The sequence below is a fragment of the Meleagris gallopavo genome, chromosome 2, assembly GCF_905368555.1.
Source record: "Meleagris gallopavo chromosome 2, MGAL_WU_HG_1.1, whole genome shotgun sequence".
Classification (NCBI taxonomy): domain Eukaryota; kingdom Metazoa; phylum Chordata; class Aves; order Galliformes; family Phasianidae; genus Meleagris; species Meleagris gallopavo.
In genome coordinates, this window is record NC_139405.1 from 6,169,499 (window position 1) to 6,194,293 (window position 24,795).

At 41.5% G+C, this 24,795-nt stretch overlaps 1 protein-coding gene across 4 annotated transcripts in view; it reads left to right on the forward strand.

Annotated features, from left to right (window-relative positions):
* Window positions 1-24,795, forward strand: part of LOC146544851 (uncharacterized) — a 278,127-nt gene that overhangs the window by 30,040 nt on the left and 223,292 nt on the right. For 2 of the 4 annotated variants that reach the window (XM_085218760.1, XM_085218761.1), the window contains exon 2: window positions 7,102-7,276. The exons of the other annotated variants lie outside the window; for them this stretch is intronic. In XM_085218760.1, the coding sequence (XP_085074886.1) occupies window positions 7,227-7,276 (50 nt within the window). In that variant the 5' untranslated portion in view covers window positions 7,102-7,226. The remainder of the gene's footprint in view (window positions 1-7,101; window positions 7,277-24,795) is intronic. 4 annotated transcript variants of the gene reach the window in all.

Consider the following 24,795-nt stretch of genomic DNA (forward strand, 5'->3'; position numbering starts at 1 on the left):
CATTATGTAGGATATTGCACTTAAATATGATTTGTGAGCATATTTTTGTCACACAAAATAGCAGGCAGATGGAAGAAAACAGATATTTTCATATTGTATTTGTTATTATTAATACACTAATATGTTACTGTAATGTGTTACCATTGCATGCGTGGTCTATCAGTGGTCAACAAATGAAAGCCGAAACATCACAAGGCAGTGCAGTAAGTCAAGCAAACTCAAATAAGTGTTGATCTGCCTTGAAACTGGATAGTTTTGTTCTGACTATCCTAAAAGAAATAAATAGGAATTTCCTGAATGAAAAGTTTGTTTTTATAGAAACTTCTTCTTGAACTTGAAGGTCTTGTTGGAAATTTCCCAGCCACATGAGAGCAGTATGATTAAATCTTGGACTCATTAAAGCTAATAGTGTTTACTGTAATTTTATCTGATGATCCCACGTATCACGTAGTGTTTCAGCAGGTGCTTGCTGTAGCTCAGCTGTACGTACAGTCCAGGTGCTGTCTTTTTGAACTGGTTGAAAACAGAAATGAAGAGGTAATTACGAGACAGGTCAGTAATTCTGTCTGTGCACTTGGCAGGGATTCACTCATTTGTATGTAAAACCCACCTGGTAAGTACAAAATGGTGTTCATTAGCCAAGTACTTTTGGATGTAGGCAGAATGCTCTCTCCTCCTTCATTCCTGGTCTGCTGCAGAGCTTCTTCAGCACGAGAAGGGTTAATAAAACAAGAGGGAAAACCCTTACAGCTGGAGCTGTGCAGAGCATCCCTTCTCTTTGTGTGTGAGTGAGAGAGCATGGCACTGTAACAGCAAAACAAATGCTCTCAGTCCTCTGTATTGCCATTCAAAGTGTAGCACCAAGCCTCCCTGCACACTGCCTGCGTGCTGGAAGTGGGCATGTTGCATGCTGCAGTCAGTCAGAAAGCAATGCACTCAGTGTACGTGTCCCAGGAGATGCAGAAAATCAAGCCGCTCGGTGCCGTACCTCCTCCAACTGCTTGTTTTCACTCAGGTTTCTGTGCACTGCATGGGGCCTGGTTTGTGTCTGCTGATCTCAGGGGCGAAGCTGGCTGCTGATTTCTTGTCTGACAGTGCTGGCATGGCACTGTCTGCGGAGCTTCTTGATTGATCAGTCATGGCTAAATGAGTGTTGCAGTTCTTGGTGGCAGAGGTGGCTTTTGTGTGATGCATTTCTTCCCTTCAGATTTTAGAAACTATTTACTCTCAGAGGTGAGGAGGAAGCAATTAATTTTGAGTGTTGTAAAGCTAAGAAAGAAGAGAATGCTGACTTATGCCTATCCTTAGAAATCTTTCATCAGTACCTCTTTGTATTTCTTGATACCTGTCTAAGTGATAATTCTGTGGTAAATTGTGCTTCAAAGCACCGTTCTCTCTTGCAAGATGAAAGGTTTCTGTCTCTGGACTGAAAACAGCACTTTGTTTTCTCTGTAGATTTTGTGCAGGCCACCTTCTGTTTAGCCCACAAAATGAAAATAAATACATGGGTGATTCCCACGTTTGGGAGTGATACGAGCTGGATCATTTCTTTTCTGAGCAAGGAGTTTATATACCCAATAGAGGAATACAGTTCAGAACTGATGGTTTATAAGGGAATGGTAGGGCTGTCCTGCTTGTACAAGAATTTCTCGTTTGCTGGAACGCAGGGATTTACTCATTTTGCAAATGTGGTAGCACAGCACCACAGCCTCCAAAAGTAGGAGTGGCCCAGAGGATGGGAGCTTCAAAATATCAGCATTCATTTTTTTGCTGTTGGAATTAGGTTGAGCTGACATAGCTCAATCTATGGCAGAGCCTCTTTGCTGTAAGTGGTTGGGTTGCAAAGGTGAAGCCAGAAAGTGAAGTAGAGCAGTAAATCTTATGGTTGGTATTGTGTAGAGTAGCCTTTCTGCGTTCTAGAACAGACAGCCTGGGCTTGCCTTAGCCAAAAAGGCAAACATCTCATTAATTCGTTTCCATCACCACTGTGCTATCAACAAGATATGAGAACAGAGAAATGTGTTTTTTGTAAAGCAAAGAGCAGAGCAGCAATGTACCTCCTCTCAAACAGAGCGTGTGGGAGTGCAGCAGCAAAAGGTATCTGAAAAGTGCCATGTTAATGCTTCTTGCCTGCTGGCAATATGTGCTGAAGTAATTTCGAGGTAAAACTGTTGGAAAAGGTGGTCCCAGGGTGGAAAAAGGGGGCTCTTAAACCCCGGCCTGGATGAGCCTTCAGATGGAGCCAGGAGACACGGCTTCGCACTGAGCGACACATGTTGGGATCTGATAAAACAGGATTCACATGGAGTTTCATGGCAGCAGGTTACTCAGCTCACTTGATCATAATTCAAGCCATTTGTGTAACTAATTACGCTCTCAGATGTTTGGCAGAACAAACTAATCAGCCGTTTAACAGCAGAACAGCTTCTCTATGGCTCAGCGTGGATCCGAGGAATTCTCCTGCAGTCAGAGATGCAGCTCCCATCTCTGTGCCTTTGTGTTAGCTGTGAGGATCAATAACCTTTTGGCAGATCTACGTCTTTACCAAATATTTCAGCAGGAAAAAAAAAACGTGCTCGGAAAAAGGCATTCTTGGTCAGTTGTTGCACATCTGGTTTAATGTCTTTACGGTGAGGCACTGTACCAAGTCAGCATGTGTTCTGCTAATTCGGAAACTGTGTGAATCAAACAGGCTCGTGGATGAATGGCCCACGATGCGCTTTGAAGGAATTGTGATCTCTCATGCTAATCCAAGGCCACTCTAGGTTAAACAATCACACTGAAAGATGAACCTGACGATGCAGTTGCAGTAGCTGGTTTTCAGCTTTTATATTTCAATCTCTTTTTTTTTTCTTTTTTCTTTTTTGTTCAGGGAGGACTGATGAGACCTACTGGCCCTTAATAGCACGGTTCTATAGCTCTGATCCTTAGCTGTTATTAATAGGTGTGGTTCTACGGATGTCAGTGCAGCTGCTCTAGTTCATACTTATAAGGAATGTAGTTTCCAGATGCATTTAGAAACCCAATTTCTTGATTTATTTAGGGAAGAACTAAGCCTGATATATGCTGCTTCTCTCTCTCTAAAGGCTGAAAACCATCACTGATATAAGGCTCATAACTGTATCAATAAACCACTGAGCAGGTTGAGGGAGGCTCGGGAAACTGGCTGTTACAAAGGAGTTATTTGTTTTGTTTCTTAATATCTCCTTTACAGGTCTCTGAAAATAGTATTTACAGTGAAGGTGCTGGGTACATGCCTAGTTCCACAACTGCAGAACTATTATATTAATGCTATTTCTAACACATCTTGTAACACTCTGTTACCTTGTCCTTTGAACGAAACAAAACACAGGTACAGTTAATGACAACATTTGATGAGAGCAAGATTGCGATGAAGACAAGGAATAAAGGAGATTATCTAGATGCCTGATTCAGAGTGGAAGCAAATCTGTCATTTTGTAGGATAGTACATTTCCTTAGCTTCAAGTTTCAGAAGCTTTGTTTACATTTCAATGCAATGTAATAGACATAAAAAGAGGAATGTGTTTCCAATAGAATTAAAATCTTTGAAGGTATTTTACAACTGTGAACAGAGGTGAGGATGACTTTGTTTGGTCTCTGATACACTTACTGGGAAATAGCTGCCTCCAGGATCTGAGTACAGTTTACATACTACTTCTTTTTGTTAAAGATCTCAGTTTTCTTTGTGTGCTATGAAAGGTTATCAGATGCTTCTTTGAGTTGAACTAAAGAGCAAAAAATCTGCCCTGGGAGCCAGGATCTCCCTGGCATTGTAACAATGTGGCTTCCACATACTGGCACTCTGCTGCTATTTTTCAGGTAAGCTTACAGGTGGAAAGCTTTCATTGGAATGTGTATCTAAGAAGGTAGGCCAGTGCATTTTTTATGTCCCAATATGGAGGAAAATAACACACAAAAAGACTCTTTTTACTCCTAACATATTTGCCATGCAGAAAGCAGCTATGTACTTTCCTCTACATACTTTGCACTGTGACTCACAAAGCCTAAAACTGGGCACAGCCTCCTCATTCTCACTTCAAGGTTCTCATCCATGTATAAGTAATGGAAAACCACATACAGGAGCCCATGGACCATCTTCCTACTGACACAGCTGGAGTTTTGGGATGGCTCTTTCTATCTGTCTGCAGCCAGGACCTACCTGCATAGGATAAGTCCTTTTTTTCTGTTTTTATTTATTTGTTCTCTTTTCATCACACCTTGACAGTATATATCACTAATAAAACACTCAGCTTTTGTGTGAATCACCCTGTCTTACTTTATTTCTTCTTTGTTTTTCCCTTTTCTCTTTATTTCTTTTCTCCTGATCTGTTCTCTTCATTTGTCTGTGAATACTACAGCAGAGCTCTTTTCTCTGCTCTAGTCACCCCTAACCCATAAAATAAACTACTTTTAAAAGGGCAGGTAAGAAACAATAATAGATGGGCTAATAAAAGGTACTGTCTCTTCCTGCAAGCCTTCCTTCACTTCAAAACAAAACAGCAGTGTGATAAAATAAACTGCTGTTGCCATATATTTTGCTAAAGAATCCTCTCTCTTTCCCAAGAGGTGACACAGTTATGGTAGCTTTGAATTTGTTGTAACTGAAGAACTGACCTTTAGATCTCTTAGTTTGGAAAACGATCATTCTGGGATGTTCCTGTAAGTATTTTCTATTGACGGCTCAGCTAAGAGAAAGGAGTGAATCTATATATTATTATTTACTCACCAGAACACCGTTGTGATCTTTCTTGCTTTTCCCAGGTCCTTTATTCACCTGGAGTAGATCTTGCAGAAGCACAAACAGACTGTAGAAGAGCATTTGAGAGGGAAATGGGCTGTGTGGTTTCTCCATCACTCTTGCTGTTAAGCTGAAGCTGTCCACATCTAGCTCATGATTAACGTGCCACTGCCACCATGTGAGAACAGCACCATTACTGGGTTCCAAAGCCAGCTTGGAATAGCATTGTTTTTATTTTATTTCTAAGAGTATATCCTCAGGAAGAGAAAACATTGTTTTTAGTTATGTATTCATAACAGATAGGAAATTTGTGTATCCATCACAGCATGAACAAAGCTTACAATTTTAATATCTGTTAACAAGCCAAGATAAACCATGTATTTGTCAATTGGTGTTTATCTACGCTTGCTAATATGTATTGATTTCTCTTTCTCTAGGATTTTACTGTGTCTCAGTTTTGATGTAATGATTGAAAGAATGTTTTTGGAGGGAATGATTTCCAAACCAGTAAGTTACCTGGAAATCCAGGCACTGACTGCATACTGCCTGCTAGTACCGCACTTTTATTAGCTATCACTAAGCTGAAGCAAAACCTGCAGATCTGTGCTACTGGGTACCTCTGCTTGTGACATTTGAGGCTTAATTTTTCAAGGACCTTCATACCAACTGTCAGTGCAGAACTGCAGGGAGATTTGAACTTGCTAGCTGGTCTTCCCAGGATCTCTCTTCTCTGCTTTGGTAAAGTAAATGTGGGGAAGATGGGAAACAGAATCCTCGTATACTGAAGGGTTACTTTTTGTAGTGCCTTGAGTCTTTAAAAGGTCTTGTAATGCCAGTGAAGCAATTTAAATTGCAGAAAATTATTGTGCTCTTATTTTTTACAGTCGTTTACATGTTGCTATTTGCTTTTCAGAGATTCATTTCTTTTTGTCAGTAGCATTTGGGGCTTGAGAGCATCATATGTGACAGTGGAGCTGTCCAGTAGTCTTGTGTAAACTCCTAGATGTCTATAGTGAAAGTGCCTGGCTTTTTTCAGGGCAGCATTTTATTCTTCATCGGATCAAATTTGGCTTTCAAATGTAGAATGTAAAAGTGGAGGTTGGCCAGAATAAAACTATCTGGACTTGGAACAGGCATGGGTCACCAAAAACATGGGGCTTTCTACCTTCTCGCTGTCTCAGGCTACTTTTTTTTTCTGCTCGCTTTCTCTCTCTTTACATTCTACAGTTTTTTTTCCTATCTGTATTGGGATTTTCGTCCTCTCTGCTGCAAAACACTGTTGACACTGGCCTGTAGCTTGTGGGGATTCTGGGCTCTGCTGGCACCATTCACTAAGATAAAAAGCGACAGCTCGGGAGCCCCCTGTGCACTCTGGAGCTTTCAGCCTGCAGCACAGGGCAGTATATCAAACACCAGCAGGCCAGCCCCTTTTTGTTGCATTAGCCAGTCAAGCATTTTGTGCTGCTGAATGTCATCTTATTTAACATTTTGTTAAACAACTTCTAAAGGTCTTAACAATATGACAGATGGGCTTTTGAATGGACGCTTTAATGGCTGAGCATTAGTTTGCTTTGGTTTGATAGTGTTTATTGTTAGTTAAGTACTGTTTAAATAAATCAGTCTCCCCCCTCTCTCTTTTGCAATGCAGACATATTGAAGAGAGGGTTTTATTCTTCTTGCAGTGGGTGTGTGTTTTGGTCTGTCATGGAGAAAAGATAGATGTTGGTCTCAGTTCCAGTCAGTCTCTGCCTCAGAGGATACAGCTCCAAGGTCTGAATCACGTCTGCTAAGGTGTAAGTTTCTTTGCAGTGGATAGCAGAGATAATTCAAACATAATCTATGATTTGGAATGGCATTTATTTATTTATTTATTTTTGCAGTATTTTCCCTTAACCTCTTACGCCTCACTACTGTTACAGTTGAGCCCATGTTGAGGTGACAGACTGAGGGAACCATATTCCTTCTTAAGGTGAGAAAACCAAATTTACATGCAGGCTGTCCCTTCAGTACGCACAGACAAACTACCCTCCTTCAAGCTGCCTCAAATCTCCGTGTGGCATGCAGGGCACACCTGAGCTCAGTACACAGCCTGCTTGTGAGGCAGGCAGAGCATGTTGTACCTGCAGAGACTTCTTTAAGGTACAGATGTGAACATTGATTTTGGCTGCCAAGATCTCGTAGGTGCTTTTGATTCTGGTGAGCACTGAATTACTGGAATTAAAAGTTACACTGTACATTAGATTTCAATAATTTGTTGGTGGCAATGCAGCCCAAAGGCTTGTAACAGTGTGTACTGAGGACTGAGTAATACTGTGAGGTTCTGTATCTGCCTTTTCCTCCAGGAAAACATGGAGAGTTCATCTTCCCCTGGGGATTCATCTTCACTACTTCAAAAGTGATGAACTGCAAGCTTCTATCTGCACAGACTGAAGGGCCAGTGCTGTGATGGGATGAAGCTGGGAATAAAATGTTTGGAAAGTCAAAGAGAAGCCTTCCCTTCCTTGCTGCAAGTAGAAGGTTAGTGTTTCTTCCTGGAAATAGTTGTTATCATTGTAGTTTCTCTCACAATAGCTGTGGAATCCAGGCTAGGGCCCCAGGTTCTGGCATGGGCACACTGCTGTGGAGCTACACTTGCTTTGCTGCTTGCAGAATTCTGATGCAATAGTCAAAGCTGCCAACATTGCCTTTGCAGGAAGCCCTTGAGAGGAGTAGCTGAGATAGGAAATGCAAGCAGGACACCGCCTCCTTTTTCTGACAGCACAAATCAATGCCAAGTACCTGTCAGCATTAGTCCTTGGCTCTAGTAAAGATATCAGCAGTCTGTTTCCAGAATCTAGAAACCGGATACAAGATGTGAATTGAAGAGTCATAAATGTAGTGTAGCTACTGATACTTGCCTTGTTTTGAACTTCTGAGGGATACCTCACTCTCTGTAATCCAAAGTATGGATAGGCTTATTTTTTTTAAGGCAACTGTGTATTTATGTCTTTGATCAAATTTTTGACCTGTGGTGATTTTTATAGATTCAGTTTGAACAGAAGCAGGGAATTACCTGTTGGCCTAATTCTAGTTCTGTTAAACACAGCTCACTGGTCTCCCATTCCCTCTGCTGCTGTGCTTCATTCCCAGTGAAGCCTTCTCATGGATTATGATCAGTGCACAGGTAGTCGGATTTGTTTAATCCTCATCATGTCTTTGTTTCACAATAAAATGTCAAGATCTGACTAAATGCTGTTCGGATGGTAAGATCCTTAGGGGCTGGAGCTGCTCTTTAATTTGTACAAGCCTTGCTTTGGTACAGTGAAAGCATGGTCACAAGCTGTGATAATTGCAAGGTATAGCATTTCTCTCTAAGGACCTAGAAATTGCTAAGATAAAATTCTGCCTTTGCATGATCAGTGATGTCAGCTGCAGTGTGCAGGGGCCCATCTATGCCTGGGGGCTTCCAAAGTTTTGTGGAAGGAACTGTATGTACTCCTCTGAACCAAAGGCACAAGAAAAAATAGCTGGAAACTGGACCTTGAACTAGGAAAATTAATTGGAATTTAGTATTGGAAAATTAATTGAAATTTAGTACTATTTTAGTCCATAGTGGACATCTTTATTCTATTGTATTTAGTCCTGAAATCAGCATTTTATGTGATACATATGCAACTAGGGAAAGAAATACAGTTCTGTCTGAGGCTGCATCCTGGCTGTGGGCAAACAGCATCAGTTCCTCCCTGTGCAAACAGAAGCCTTGTTACTTATTCGGTCTGTGAGACAGGTCTATGCCTTATTAAACCTCTATACCTTTTGTGACTTAGTAGTGTCCAGGTCTCCTGGTCTCATTTCAGCCACCTACGCATTTCTGAGAGACAAGTAACACCAATACATTTGTTCTGATTAATTTACAGTGTGGCTTCTTCTTCTTTTTTTTTTTTTTTTTTTTTTTTTTTTTTTTTTTTTTTTGTTATAACTCCATCCCCCAAACTTTCAAAACACTGATCCGAAAGAACAAAGTGTTACAGATGAGGTCTTCTGACTATTGCCCTTTAAGGCTTTTTTCACATGGCCAGGCTTCACAAAAACCTATTTTACTCAAAGAAATTAGGTTTCTGGTTAGCAGGAGCCCTAAATAGACATGAATTACAGGATCGTCCTTTGAAACCCCATGCAGTACTTGTTTCATTAAATCCCATGAAGCGACCTTAATTTAGTGGAACACTGGATAGGTTGTTCTTTTAACCTATTAGCACTTTGGCCAGTCCCATAAACCATATTCATGGATGATTCCATCAAGAAAGACAACAGTGGAATTAATATTATTTCAGGATACAGTAAATGCCACAATGATGAAGCTGTTTAAGATCTGGTGCTCACTGTGTCACACTGAATGCATTGACATTTACTCTGCTATCACTTCATTTCCAATATTCCTTCCAAATCAGCCGATGCTAATGTTTCAGCATGTGTGCAGAATACAATTCCATCAGTGCTAGGGATGAGGAGAAATGAGCTTAAAGCAAGTGCCTTCTCCTATATTCCCTAACCCCTCCCTCCCCAGTCCTACCCCAGCCTGGAAAATGGGATGTCTATTGCAACTTTGTACATACCCAAGGAAAAGACAAACACACAGGTGGAAGGGTGATACTTTGGGACTTTGTATGTTGTGAGTATGAGTCAAGCCACTTGTGATATGATCAGATAGGTGGACTTGTTCAATTACAAATTTCTTGTCTTCAGTGTATAGTGGGAGAGCTCTTTTGTTCGTGATGTTAGGGACATAGAGGGAGCATGACAAAGAACAGCAGTTTTCACTGAGAGAGGATGCTATTCACCACCTTGCTTTTCCCATTACAATGATGCTGTCTTCTCTAAGAATCATGGAATGGCTTGAGTAGGAAGGGAACCCAAGGATCATCAAGTTCCAAGCTCCCTGAGGCACGACCTTCCCTTGGTAAAGCCATGCTGGCTGTCTCGGATCACCCACTTATCCCTCATGTACCTTAATATGTCTTTTAGGAGGATCTGTTCTACAGTCTTCCCAGACACAGAGATGAGACTCACCGACTTGTGTTCCCTGGGTCCTCTTTTCTCCCTTTCTTGTAAATGGGAGTGACATTTCTTTTTTTCCAGTCCCCGAGGACTTTGCCCAACCTCCACAAGCACAAGGGATCTTTGCTGTATACAAACTTCTTCATCACTGTACTTGAACACCATCAAGCTTTAATGTCTTTCTTCCATATCACCTCTGTGATGTAATTCAGCAAAGAGAAAAGCGTTTTTTGGGAGGAGAAATTCAAGTAGGAGTCAAACTGCTCTGACTCAAACTATGTAGAAGTCTTTTTTTTACACAAAAAAAAGGATTGCAAATTGCCTTGCTGATGTCCACACAGAAAACCAGCTGCAGAATAGGGGTATGAATGCAAGTTTCCCTAGTCTTAGTCTGTTCAAATGGTATTTCTTCATGTGGGTAGAGGAGCTAGGAGTGGGGTGGTCATAGTGCATGACTGATATTGCTGTGCTCTTGTCAGCCATGCTGTGTAGCATCACGCAGGCTACTTAGGTTCATCTGTCATATTCAATTGCAGTGTGGGGGAGAAGCTTGCCCAGCTGGCTTCATTAATCACTACTAGTCCAGCAAACTGAGGGAAGCAAGAAAGACCTGGGACCTCTGTGAGCTAACACAGTAGAGGTGGTACAAACTGTGATTGTTGTTGCTGCTCCTGAACCAACTCATGGGTAAAAAAAATAATTCAATATGAGCATTTAAAACTAAAACCACCTCTGGCACAAGAAGTTCCTGAGCTGAAAATTTCTGGAGGCTGGGGGAATGCAGTAGGGAACTATTTATGTGCTGGTCTCCTTTTTATGTTCTTGTGTAGGCTTTCTCTGCTGGCCAGTACGTGAGATGATAGGAGGCAGTCACTTGCTGTGACTTGATGTGATGGCTCTTGTGCTGATGGACGGTCCAATACACTGCTCCTCCAGAGAGGAAAACGGGAACTACACGCACAAAATAAGGAGCTAGGGAGAATTAGGCAACTGCCTTAGACTTGTTAAAAGTATAGGAGGGCTTCTGGTTAAGTAGGTCCACCTGGATTTGAGCATAGATGACTGTAAACTAAGGAACAGTGAGGGACAAAGATGCTTTCTCACTTGTTCCCCTATGCTTTGAAGAGGCTGTGGTGTTATGGGTCACTAGGGAGATAGTCTATATTGTAAACAAATTCACTAACACAAAGCAGTGTTATACACAAAAAAGAAAGCTCCAGCTTTGGGCTTTTAAACATGCCAGAGGCTTGTCTCTACTGTTGAGTTAAATTTCCACTGCTAAGTCAAAATGGAGAAAACAAAAGCAGAAAACTCTAAATCAGTTTGGACTGTTCTGGGGAATCTACCCAGAAAGTAGAATTAATGTTTGAAAGAACACAAGTGTTTTTCACCTGGTTGGAAATTACAGGCAGAGAGTACAAAATACAAGGAAACAGCTGCATAGTCTGGTCTAGGTTAGGCGGTTAGAGCAAGTTGAGGAGATACAATGCTTGTACTTGCATAAATAGGAAATGTGTTGGAATGAGTTCTTCAGGGCAAGAATGAGCTTGCCTATCTGGGTTATCTTTCTTTTTGACTGATAATTTTTTGCTATTCAGTAAAGATACTTGGTTGCTTGGCCGCATTACTTGTAGCTGTAGCAAGTGACAACCCCCTTGTCTGTCTACTTGGGATTCTAGGTCTGACAGTCTTCCCTTGAGTATTTTCTAGAGGTTTAAAAGCAGGTATGTTATACCCATATTGCATTACTGCTCTGGCTTTACAGGAACAGTATTGGATCAGATTAGATAAGTATCTTAGGTACCTGAGTTGAAAAGACAAAAATCTGCTGAGGATGCCTTAAATGTATTTTTTAATGTATTTCAGGGAACAGGCATGGACTAACTGCTTTCTTAAGCAAAGCATGTGCTGAAGAACTTCCTAAATTCCAAAAACGTGCAAATGTGTTCTGCCCTGAAAGCTTGCTGATGGAAAGGGACCAGTAAACACCTGTGACCTGGCCTCAGTTTTGGTAGGGTATTGTGGGTGGCAGAAGAACACGTCAGGGTAGAAATCCCATGAAGAAGATGATGGTACACAGGTGTTGAAAGCTCTGTTTTTGCAGGGTGTCATCAGAAATCTCCCATCAGAATTTGTGCAATTTTATCACATCACTCAAAAACCAGCAATCTTTCACCTTCTTACCGATGCTGTTAAGAACACTTTTGCTCTCTGAAGTAGAAATGCTAAGTCACAGTTTGAAGCAGTGATTGGGCACCTGGTGGGATGGCAGGGCCAACACAGGGGAGCTCAGGTGCATGCAATGTATCTGAGTGACCAGAAAGGAGTGAGGCCAGGATCTACCCCTTCCCAGACCTTATTAAGGGTTGGCAGCGGAGGCAGGTGGATTTTGTTGGAGATCCCTGTGTGCCTGAGATCTTCTGAAAGTAAACAGATTCTTTTCTTGTTTCTGTATCTGTTGTATTTGAGCATCTCTTGCTTACTTCAGCCACAGACGTTGCTGCTATGCTGTCATCGTTGTGCTTTCCATCACATTGCATTCTGAAGAAGATGGAGTATTGCCTTTTGGAGGCTCTCATCACATCCTAAAAGCTCAAGAAAATCAAATGCCTTTAGTAAGAAATATCTACTGTTTTAAATCTTTTAAATCCAGTCAGCCCCATTCTTCATGAAACTGAAATTTACTACTGAAATATACTAACGTGGAAATATATTTGGCTCCTTTTTCACAAAGGGAGACTGCTCAGCTAAGCACTGAAAGTGAATCTAGTGCGAGGCATCCCTGCCTATATACTGGGGGGTTGGATATTTAATGTCTCTTTCAAGCTATTCCATGAATAGATTTCAGGATCACGTAAACAGAAAATGATGTCAGTTTGGACTCCATTTTGCCCATGGAATTTAAATTTCTGCAAACTCTCTTTATCTCTGTTACTGCTGAGCCACACTGTTTGCAGTACAGGTCTCCAAGAGTTGCATTACAGCTGTTTTGGAAGGGAAGCTGGTGTTTAACTTGCTTTTTGAGGCAGGGCTCTGAAAGAAGATTTCAGCAAGGGAATGATGAAAAAAGGGTATTTCAGGCCTAGGTCCAGGCAAGAAGCCAGATGATAGATAAGGTGACCTTTCTTTACCCTGTTGTCTGTGATCTTGTGCTTGTACTGAGTTTTTAGCTCTGACGCAGGGTACCACTACTTCTAAGCTATTGCTAAACTGGGAGTCAAAACATGGTGCTTCTATAAAGCTCTCTCCATCCCATTCTGTAGGGGTCTGTGCTAAAAGATGGCATGCATACAGATTTTAAGCTGTGGAATTTTGATACAGAAAAATTATGTTGATTTGCATGAAAAAATATTTTCCTTTGATAGACTTGTAGCTTTTCCCTGTGCAAATGTGTGAATACTTCAAAACAACAAAAATACTATGATAAAATGGCTTGTGCCACTGGTAATTCCTGCTAGGAATTCTTAGGAATATCACTGCTGGAAGTGCTGCCAGATTTAATCTTTGTTTTACAGCAGCAGATGAAACTGTTGTAGTTCTAACGCACCACAGAGTGACATCATGTAACTGGAAGTCAGGTGTATGCAGAAGACTTGTAACAAACTGGGTCCTGGCAGTGAATTCTGTCTGTGGCTTTGGGCCCTCTACTTAATCCCTCTGACTCCGTTTCCTCATCTGTAAGGCAAACCTCAGAATACCCTCAACGAATGCCATTAGCAAAACCAGCAATTACCCTGTTATCTTTTTATTTAAATGCAGGAAGATGGTCAGATTTTTGAGGGGTTCCTTTTTTCAGCTTTTTCATGACACTGAAGAATAAATACAGCACCTCAAGCATTTATTTGAATTGGTATTTTGGACTCCTCTGATTTTTAAGCCTCTTTCAGCTTACAATGAGCATTCTTTCTGATTAAAGCATTCGGGCCATCCCAAACATACCAGTTTTTCTATAAGACTTAAAGTACTGCTCATTGATTCCATTTTCTTATTCTAGTGTATATATTATCCGTGTAGCCACGGCAGTTTTTCAAAGAGGTGTAAAGAGGTGATAAGGTGCTGAATTCCTGTTGGACTTGGTGGTGATCTTCAGACTTCCCAGAAAATCTTAGGCCAGGTGTTTGGCTCAGCAAAGAAAACCAAAAAAAGCCATGTTACCATTATGTGGCAGATCAGTGCAGGGATATTCTCTCAGCTGGATATCTCAGGCCTGATTTCTTGCTGACAGGGGTCAGCAGCATGGGACATTGGTTGCATAGGCTCAGTGTAATAGCTTATCTTAATAAAACTTAAAATAATTGCTTTCCTCTTGAAGGGATGAGCCTAGAAAGAACAACTTCCATCTCAGAAAAGTCACGTTGTACTGGCTGAAACCATGCAAGTTTGATCACTTTATGAATATATACTGTAAACAACTTTGTGGCTTCTTTCACTTCAGTATTAACAAGTGATGCTTGCATGGCACTGCCATAGCAATAGATTCCATGGTGATGTTTTCATTCAAAATTAAGGTTAAGACAAACTTATAATAAAATGAGCAATAACTGAGTAAACTGGAAGTATCTGGAAAATGTGGTGGTCTATGGATAAGCCATTTTTAAATTCCCTATGTAGGTGTTAGCATCTAACATTTGTTCTTTCCTTTAAGTGCTTGAGTCACATTGCCCTGTCAAATGGCTCCATGGGCACTCTAACACAGAGGTGCTGAAAAATAGTTTGAAATCAAAACAAAAGCCTTTGGTGTCTTTTCAAGAGCTTGAAAGGCAGCCAGGGACTTTTCAGCAACGCAGCATGTTACTGTATTAACACCAGACAAATAATCATGTTGATTATTAGCAGGGAAGTCTGTACAGGGCATGCTCCAGAGGGCCTCTCTTTCCAGCGTGGTTGTTAAACACTTTGGAAAGTCAACACGCTTTCTTCTCTGGGAATATACCCATTCCTATTCATTTTTGCTGATTTCTACTTAATACATTGACCTTTCTTCTTTCTCTGTGGCTAACTTAAACTTTATTTTGCATGAAATCACTGATTCATGACAGCTGCTCACAAACTACTCTGAGCATTTATTGGTAGCTGTGCTCTGCCTCCTCATCCACAGGCTTTCTTCACAAACTGTAGGGCAGCACTGGAAACCTATGGGGTGAGCAGAACGCTGGTGATCAGATGGCAGCTTGGCACCACTGCAATTGCAGTATGCTGTGTGTACCTCTTCTGAAGGGTGAGGTACATCTGCACTTCCTCTGTCTTGAGGTGAAAGAGAGGAGGTGCTACATCTGGCAGAAATTTGCAGTAGGACATTGAAGTTCTGAATGCTAGAGCTTTTACCCTGCAGCCAGTCCTCATGTTTGTTCAGAGCAATGGAGAACTTCTAGCCGATTCTGCTGGTCTTATATTCAAAGCACTTATAATGCAGTTGAGTCTGCATCAATAAACAGTTGAGCCTTCTGCATGAATCCAGCCTCCATATTCTGATTATTCTGTTATCAGTGCATAGATACTGCTTAATTTTGGCTTAGCTTTTGGATATGTTGTACTTCTAAGGCTTGACTCCAGTCGTCATGGAGTGTTATTCTTCCTCCAAGTAAGAATGGTTTCAGAGATCATCTGGGTTTGCCTCTTTGACGTTGTCAAAGCAAGTTTCTAATTTTCAGTAGGTCCACTGGCACTAATGTCTCCTTCCTGCACAACAGTAGCTCAGCTGACTGTCCCAGATGGCTTTCTGCTTTCAAACTGTATTCCACCAAAACCATTCCAGGTAGATGTTTTGCTGCTTATGTCATGTTTGGCTGCAATGATGATGCTCTTTCCATTCAAAAGGGAATGCTTTATTTTACAACTTAGAAAAACGGGATGATTTCCTGTGTGAAATAACCTGAGGATTAATGAGTCTGTCAGGATTCATAATCAGTGGCTTAGCAGAGCTGACACATGAAAGGACTGCAGCGGTATGTGAACCACGTTCAGGCTTGAAACTATTTCTATAGTTCAGTCCCAGAGAACTGGAATGAACATTAACTCAGAATTCAACTGCTTCCTCATCAGCCCCAGTAGAGATTTACTGGGAAACACTATTACTAAACAAGAACACAGTGCTGCCCTTCTGGGGACATCATAGTAGGACATACTTGTCCTCCTAAGCATGAATGTTTGGATGGAAAGATTTTTGTCTACATCGCAACAAACCTCTAGATCTTAGCAGTATGTTGCATAAGCTTACTGAAAGCTCTTCTCATCCTTTCTAGAAACTTGGGAGCAAATCCTGCTCCTATGTGAACTGATGGAATCAGTTCCTCTCCTCCTAAGCAGGTAGAAGCATGCTCGGGGAAATTTCAGGCTGAAAAGGCAAAGGGTAGAACAGGATAAATATTGAGGCCTTTATTTTATAGTAGGCAGTTTTTAGTTTCTGTGGGCAAGAGTTTTTCTATTTACCTGTTCTTTGATGGAGCAGCAAATAATGAAATAAAACAGCCTACAGATTGCTAATAGTTTTTTTTTTTTTTTTTTTTTTTTTTTTTTAATGAGCATGTGTCTTTCAGTGTATCAACTGGGGAAAGAACACAAATAACAGCACTGTAGAAGAATAATCTGCTTTTGGCCACAATTTGTAGTGACTGAGAGTAGTGGTGGTTAATTTTGTGACTATAACTCTTTGAAAGACCAGGGGAAAAGAAGGGGTGCCCTAAAATTGGTATCTTGACTATTTTAGTAGGAATCTTCTACGTATCTTGAAGGTTTAATGGCATTTTATTTGAACAATCTCCTTCCTCTGTTTCCTTTGCTGGATACACTTCCTTTTGTGCACCCTTCCTTGGTTCCCAGGTCTAGGAGAAAGCCAAGCATGCTTGTCAGTGGCAGGAGACTTGCCAGAGGAAACCAGTAAGCCAATGGTTTGTAAACCAAAACTCCAGTCTGGGTGTGCTCTTCCCTGTAGGGATGAAAAGCTGAAGGGCACTGATGCAGTGAAACCCTCTGGGGCTGCTCCTTTGGTGTAGCATGTGATTTCCTATCAGCCCCAATGGTCCACATCTCATCCTTTGGCTGTAGGTAGCTCCTAGGTGTTCAGTAGGTCTGCAGGACCTCAAAAAGTTATTGTTAATCGTTTGCCCACAAGCATTTCAAATGAAGCCGCAGCCCAGCTGTAGAGGTTTCCAGTTCCTGGAGACGGGCTAGTGAATCTGAAAGGTGCTGCCTTAGATCTGTTTTCCTTTTGGCTCTCCTTTCACCCTGAATTTTATTTGTATTTCCCCCTGCGGTGCTGACAGGATAATAATATTGTAACATTGTCACATCTGGTTAGGGAGAGGGGCAGGAGGAGGAGGAAATGAGGAACTCTCTTCTGAACTAACCTCAACTCTGCTCTATAAACAAATGAACACAGGAAACTGCAGTGAGTGGGCCACAGCCTCCCTCCCTTCTGCGGGGGGATGTCTTGCTGTTTTGTGTACCCAGTGCTCTCATTCAACGAGCTCCAGAGAGCCTGGCATACAAAGATCCAGAAAATCATTGCTAATGAAACCTTTTGTCTACTGTCATTTTCCCCTTGAAGTTTGGGGAGACCTGATAGGTGAGGTGAGATGTCTGTTCGTATCTGAGCAGTGGAGGATTTCCCTTCTGTAATTCTCTCTGCTCTCTCATTTGTACCCCAACAAAGGCATGCTCCCAGGAGTTCAGCAGAGGATCTGCAGGACTGGGATTCTCAGCATAGCATGGCAAGATAAGCTGATATAAAAATTATTTTCTTTGTTTAAAAAAAAAAAATCTCTGCAAACACATGAGCAATTTTTGAAAATTTACTGGTGGTTTTGGTGAGATACAAATTACAATGTACTTAAAAAAAAAAAATAATAATCAGCTGGAGGTTTCCAGACTGCCAAAACAAGCCTAAAATGTTGCTATAGCTGCTTAAGCATTGCAAATGAATAGAGATTCTGCTTTCAAAGTTACAGAGATACACTGGAGTAAAACAAACAAGCAAAACAAAAAAAAGCACCAAACTTGACAACAAAAGGATTTAAAAAACAATTAAACTCCTCTTTTTCTTCTCTTTCACGTTCTTAGGACTCCATAAAATCCCCCAATGCCTGCTTGTGTGACCCTCCTTGCTCAGTTGTTGGGTAAAACCCTTGTGTGAGTTGCAATATGACTCAGAGCCTATTTTTGGCTGTGCTAATCTTGAAAATGCAGCTTCATGACACCAGTGCTGCACTTCTGCTAGCATTCAGGGCTCGGTCCCTCTGCATTCTGTTACGAAGCAGCAGCTTTGGCAGGTAGAAGTTCAGGCTGCGAGATGTTAGCAAGCAAGATTCCCTATCTGAGAACTGCTTTATCTTCTTGATGCATCATCTGTACATGTGTGCATTCACATGAAGGTTAAGTGCAGCAGGATACAGTCTTGTTTGTTTGTTTTTTCTTCTTTCTATTCCTCACCTCCAACTCTCTTCTGCTGTGGTCAGGAACCCCTCTATGGCAGCTTCTTTGTCTTTGGAGATGTAGAATGGCTCTGCAGCAAGATGAAATGTCTCCTCTGTCAGGGAGCCAGCCCAGCTGGGTGGGATCAGGTTACTGATGGCATGAAAGTACTCTGCTTATATCATCATCAGGCTGAAGAATTGCGTTCAGGTGTTGCACACCAGTTTTGAATAAATAGGGGGGTATGGTGTGAAAGATCTGTAAAGCAGCTGGTGTGTATCTCTTTTGTGTGTTTATTTGTTGGGGGGAGGGGGGAGAGGGGGTTTGTTAAGAGATTTAATTATATGCTCTAAGTCTGAGCAAAGAGAGAGTTAGCAAGGAAGTGAGGGGTTTTCTCATTCTCAAGACTTTTTTTTCCCCCTCTCCTTTGAGGAGAGCTTTCTCTAGAGCCCCAGCTGAGAAGGAAATGGTGACAAAAGGCTCTGTAAAAAATGTGTTGTCACTAATTTGGGCAAGCTAAATATGTGGTCTGCGTCTCTGTTGAGTGATAGAGTTATCCTGAGCTGTGCTGGTGTGTGTGCTCCAAGAAAAGGAGGAGAGAAAACAGCATGGAGGTACGCTTTCTGGGAATGCTTGCTGAAGATTAATACAGATCATAGAATGGCTTGGGTTGGAAGAGATTCCAAGGATCATCAAGTTCCAACTCCCCTACCACAGGTATGGCTACCAGTCTCCAGGTCTGATAGCACACCAGGTTGCCCAGTTCTCCATCCAACCTGGCCTTGAACACCTTTAGGGATGGTGCATCTGAAGAGTTACAGGCCTAAGGCTTTCCTTTTTCCCCAGGGAAAGAAACTAAGACACTTTGCACAGAAATATGCAGAAATTCACGGGGGGTCCTTGAGGTTTGCTTTTGGATTTCAATCTGACTGTTCTTTTCACATTCAGTTTTTTTGATTCTTTCTGTCAGGACATGTACTACAAGTTAAGTAGTTTAAAACAGCAACTAAATCAATATTGCAGCTTAGGAGTTAAGATTCTGTACACAAATAGGTTTTTAGAACATAAAGAGCCAATTCAGCCTCCAGTATCAAGGAGGCTAAGGCTCCTCTGTGCTCTTAGTCAAGCTCCATATGTACTCCCAGGTGAAATGTGTTGAGTGCAGGGGGATGGCAGGTGATACCATATGGTGGTGATAAGTGGGCCTCAAGCTCTGAACAAAGAAACTGCTCTGACTTCTTTTGATGGCTAGACAGATGAGATGTCTTCTGGGTTCTGTGTTATGGTTTGACAAATTACTTGGAAGAATGAGAGAATTTAAAGGATTAGATTAGAAAGTATGACACTAGAATCAGATCAGTACTTCTGTACTGGCACAGAGTCTGGGTGCCATCTCTGTAGAGCTGTGTTTCAATCCTTGCTAGTCATCAGCCTTGGGCAGATGGCTGCAGTAGTGATTTGCAGGTCTGAGCTGGTGTATTACTGCGTGTACAGTGTAGCTGCTAAAGTTGACTGGTAAATGATAAATATTATTGGAAGAAGGGGCCATCGAGCTTGTTTATAACAGCTCTCACTTGTCGGTAGGGTAAGGGCTATTACCTTGACAACCAACACAGAAATGATCAGATCTGGCAATATCATCTGCAATTGCAGTAGGAGCTACGTAAGCTGCAAATTCAATAGCTAGGCAGAGTTACTGATGGCACAACGTGGACTCAGTGCATAAAGTAGCTTTTGCTATGAGTTCTGTGTGTTACAAGTTTCCGGGGAAGTGTTATCTTAGGCTTGCTTTTTACTTTTTTTTTTTAACTTTTTAAGTAAACATTTAATATCTTCTAAAAATCTGATTGTTCAGGATGTTCTTTGCATCCTTGCTCTTGGCTCAGTGCTTGTCCTGAATGCCAGGAGCAAAGACATTAAATGTTATATTTGCTAAACAAAACTGACACGTTCCTACTTTCACACGAGGAAGTAGCAGCGCTCCCAATGCTCCCGAGAGTTAAAAATGATCCATTTTATTGAGCGGTATAATGACAGCACTAGCTGAGCAGAGCAGTAATTATTATCTCTAGGAGACCCAGGAGAACGATTTTTTAAAAAGGAAAATAGTGTTTTTCATGTATTTCTTTAAATTCAGATATCAGCAGTTCAAGGTTTGTCAGGCGTAACTAAAAATAGGAATTGCAGCCAGATGCGTTTCATGGGACAGATTGTGGAGGCCTATTGAAGTCAATGGGGTGGGACACAGCCCTGTGCAGTGGTATAGGAGTTTGCCTGTCTCTTGGCTTCCACTGCATCGTGACGCCTGGCTGTGCTCAGTGCCTGTATGACAGAGGTCTTGAAAGAAGTAGAAGGGATGGGGCTGTGTTTGACAGACAGCCAGGCCATTTGGGAGTTGGAGGGAAGCAGATCAACTATTTTTGTGTTGTTTTTTTAATCATGGCTCTGAATTTGGATTGTAATGTAACACATGTGAAAGCATAAGTCTTTCCTGAAGGCACACAGATTCCACCTCAATTTTCCTGAAGGCAAGTGGCCTGACTCCTGCCTGTTCATAATCTGAGTGTATGGCAGCATAATGTGTGAAATTCTGAACTGAAAGAAAATTTGAGAAGCAAACTTCTCAGAGCATGTACTGCTTCACATAGGGAGATATGGAAATACATACGCATTGCTTATATGTTACAAGACCAGTCTTTAGTATTTGACAAAATAATAAGTACAAGTGAAGCACTATCAACTAGGAAAGCAGGAAAGGCCATTTGTTGTTGTTTTTTTTTCTTTCTTGTAACTGTGGGCAAACAATCTCCTTACTATATCCTGAGTGTCCTCGCTGGTGGCAGTGACCAAGAAGCAGGGTAGCACTGTGCAGTACTCAACTCGAGAGGTCACCCTACAGAGCTGGCTGTGCAGTCTTTCCTGATGCCATTGGATCAGGAGTATTTGAGTTGTGTCCTGGATCTCAGCAGGTTGTGTGCCAGCCAATACGTTTACCTAATTTATGTTTTGTATTTTTCTTGGAGTACAGAGTCCTTCTATTGAGATGTGTGGATGGAATATGACATAATGTATGAATTCCTACATTTATTTTTCTCCATTCAACAACAAAAAAGCCTTCAGAACTGGACTGGTCAGATCCTTAGCTTATGTAATTGCCCTTTCTGAACGAGCTTCCCCAGAGCCAAGTTGATTCTCAGTAAGTCAGTATTTGGCTCTATGTTAACATGCCCTACATTACTTAGACATTCCTTCCTAAATTTGACTAGCTGGCTTTTTATCCACAGTGGTTATTTTTGCCCTTTGTCTCCAGAGGCTGCCTTGTCTGAGAGCCAAGATCCAGGTGAATTCTTGGGAGCGAGCTGCATGCTAGAACTTAGGGCAGTGTTATGTGCCAAACAGGACAAATGGAGCTCCAGCTACTTCTTCCCCACTGTGGAAAATCTCCATCTTGATGACACAATTCCTTCATCCCCTAGATTTACACATCATTAGAAACCCAAACCTGCTTCCAGGTTTTCAAGAGCTTGTTAGCTCCCTTAAAGCATTAAGAGTGCAGACTAATTTGCCAGTAGGAAAGCATGGAGAAAGCAGTGTGAAGTGTGGAGCTTTTTTTATCCAGCCTTTCAAAGTGAATGTAAATAGTCAAGCTAGGACTTCAGGAAAAAATGGAAAAAGAGAGAGAATTGGCACTGAAATGGAATTTTGGTAAATAGAACTGGTGCTAATTCCTGGGAAAACAGTTAGTATGGAAACAATTAATGCCACTGTACCCATGTAATACAAGTTAAGATAGCTGATGCTTTTGGATAAAATTCTTCATCAATCATTGGTTTATTTTATTAGCATTCATAATGCTGTGTGGTGTGATTACTTCTGATGTCTTGTGACAAGCATAATGAAAAAATGCAGGGCCAAACCCAGACCTGGCGCTGGACCTGCTTACATGGCTCTGAATTTGGACTGTAATGTAACACATGTGAAAGCATAAACCTTTCCTAAAGGAACACAGATTCCACCTCAACCCCTGGCCCCTGTCTAGGTTATTCCCCACATTCAGATTTATTGGTAAAGCACCGCTGAAACTTTGTCTCCTCTTTTAAAAATTGCCCTGCAAATGATACTGCTGAAAAGTCTGAGTTCCCATATTGTCTGAACTGCTCTTTATTGTGTGAACGGCCTGGTTTTGCTGACTAAAAGACCAAATGCTTTGCAGCCAGATGGTATTGATTCTTTACAGTTGTGTTCATACATCAGATGTAGATATTGTATTCCACTTCCCATTACATCTGAAAATGACTGGCTCTAATTGACAATATGGCATCCACATTGAGATATTTGCTTTGTGAAAACTGGCCGCTGCTCAGAATTATTTTGTATTAACTCCCGTACACTGCCCCTGCTGTTTGATCAGCCTGTTTCTCTTTGTTCTGAGCCATATGTGTTTTCAAAACTAATACTTACACACCTTTCAAGGCCTCTGATTGTCGTACAAAAGACGCTAAGCCTCTAGGGGATCTAGCTATATCCTGGAGCATGCGACCTAATGAGAAAAATAACTTCAGAACACCACGCTTTGGTGTTCTGATATTCTATCTCCTAGCTTTCAAATTCAGAAAAGAAGAAAGAGATCTGCTGTGAAGACACGTTAGCTGCATTAATAGCCAGTCTAAAGTTTGTATCACCAAATAAGACTGTTTAACAGGGACACTTCCATTGCTCCTGGATTTCTTATCAGTTCTTTAGGCACTTCACTAGGCAGTAAGTATTCATTCTTTTGCAAGAAGAGAAAGAATGTTATTACTTTTCTTTTTCTCCTCCCCTTTTTAAAAGATGCTCAAAGACTTTTTGACTACCACTTCTGTGCAAGATGTGGAGGGAATGGAACAATTACTGGAGCCACAACTGCTGGATTCGTTAAATGTGTAACTCAGATTCTCTTGAACCCAGCAATATCTATGATATGGAAATGAGGTGGGGTGAAGAGGGGAAACAAGCTGCTTTGATCCATGTGACTTGCAGAATTGCCCTTTCCAGTCCTCAGTGTGGAGGAAGGGTCTGCAGTTCTCCCCAGCCTTGCAAACTGCTGACAGGCCTGACTTTGCCTCAGACTGAAATAAACAGTGGCTGGCAGGGCCCATCTTAAAGCAAAAGTGACAGTGTACCTCTGCTTGCTTTGCGCTGGCATGTGTGTCACATGAGTGGCTCCCCTTTGAAGGCAGGCTGCAATTGGCTACAGAGCAAAGAACTTGAGGAAGAACCTCGTGGTGAACTCAAGAGATGGCAAATAATTGTATGCATTTTGATACGTGAGCTGAACTGCAAGGAATGCACAGCCATGCTTTCTGTTTTGTTAGAGGAGTTTGCGAACAAGCTTCAAGATTGCCTCAAAAACAATTTTTGTGACACCATTTTCAGTTGATATCAATAGATTACCTGCAAATTTTCAATCAGATAATGATACTGTAAATTTTGCAAGGGCTGCTCCAAAAATAATGCCTCTGGTTTTATGACGTTGGCCCACAATGTCAAAGGCTGATGTTGGTGGTATGGCAGTAGAAGCTGAACCTGCCTGCCTGTATCCTGTTACATTTTGTTGCTGTTTGACAGATGGCAGCAGAGGGGTACACTGCATATGAAGCAAAGGGGTATCGTTGAATTCCTCCGTGTGGAAAACATGGCACCCACTGACATTTGTCAATGCTTGCTGGATGTTTATTGAGACCAAACAGTGGATGTGACACAGTGAAGCAGTGGGTGCTGTGTTTCAGAAGTGGTGACAGTGGGTCACCTCCACTGGTGCTGATTTTTGAGTGTGGTATGCAGGCTTCTATTCATAGCTGGTGAAAATGCATAGCTAATGGTGGTGCCTGTGTTGAAAAATAGTGTCTTGGAGCTGAGAATTTGCTCTATCAAATAGTGTTATTGTGCTCTTTGTATCTGTTGTAGTTTCCTTGGAAATAAGAGGTATTACTTCTGGAACAACTTACAGAAGTAGTTGTGCAGCCCATGACAATTCCTCTTTATTTAACGTGGCCTTGGCAAGACATAAGTTTGGACACTCGTGCTTTAGTTAATGCTGAAAAACATTATCACCTCACTGTGCTGATATCTGCTGTTTTGTCTCTATAAACATTCAGTGAGCATTGATGAATGTCAGTGGGTGCAATTTCTTCTGCACGGAAGAATTTGATGCCACACCTTTGCTTCTCGTGCACTCCCGTGTCAGGCCCCATTCTGTCAGACTGCTTTTCTGCCATCTGTCACACGGCAACGAAATATAATGGAATATTGGTGGGAAGGTTCAGCCTCTACTGCCATTCCACCAACATCTGCCTCTGACGTTGTAGGCTGGTGTAAGAAAACAGGAGGTGTTACTTTTGGAGTAGCTGTCATATGTTCAAACTGATGCAAAAGACTTTCCTGCTATAGGTAAAAAAAAAATAAATGAATTCTCTTCTGTGGTGCATTTGTGTGCAAGCTGTTACTTTGGTAAGATGGTTTTCATTTAGAAACTGTTTCTGCACAAAGGATTTTCTAAGAGTGCAATAAAACAATCTTGCCCATCCATCTTGAGCTGGAAAAACCATACT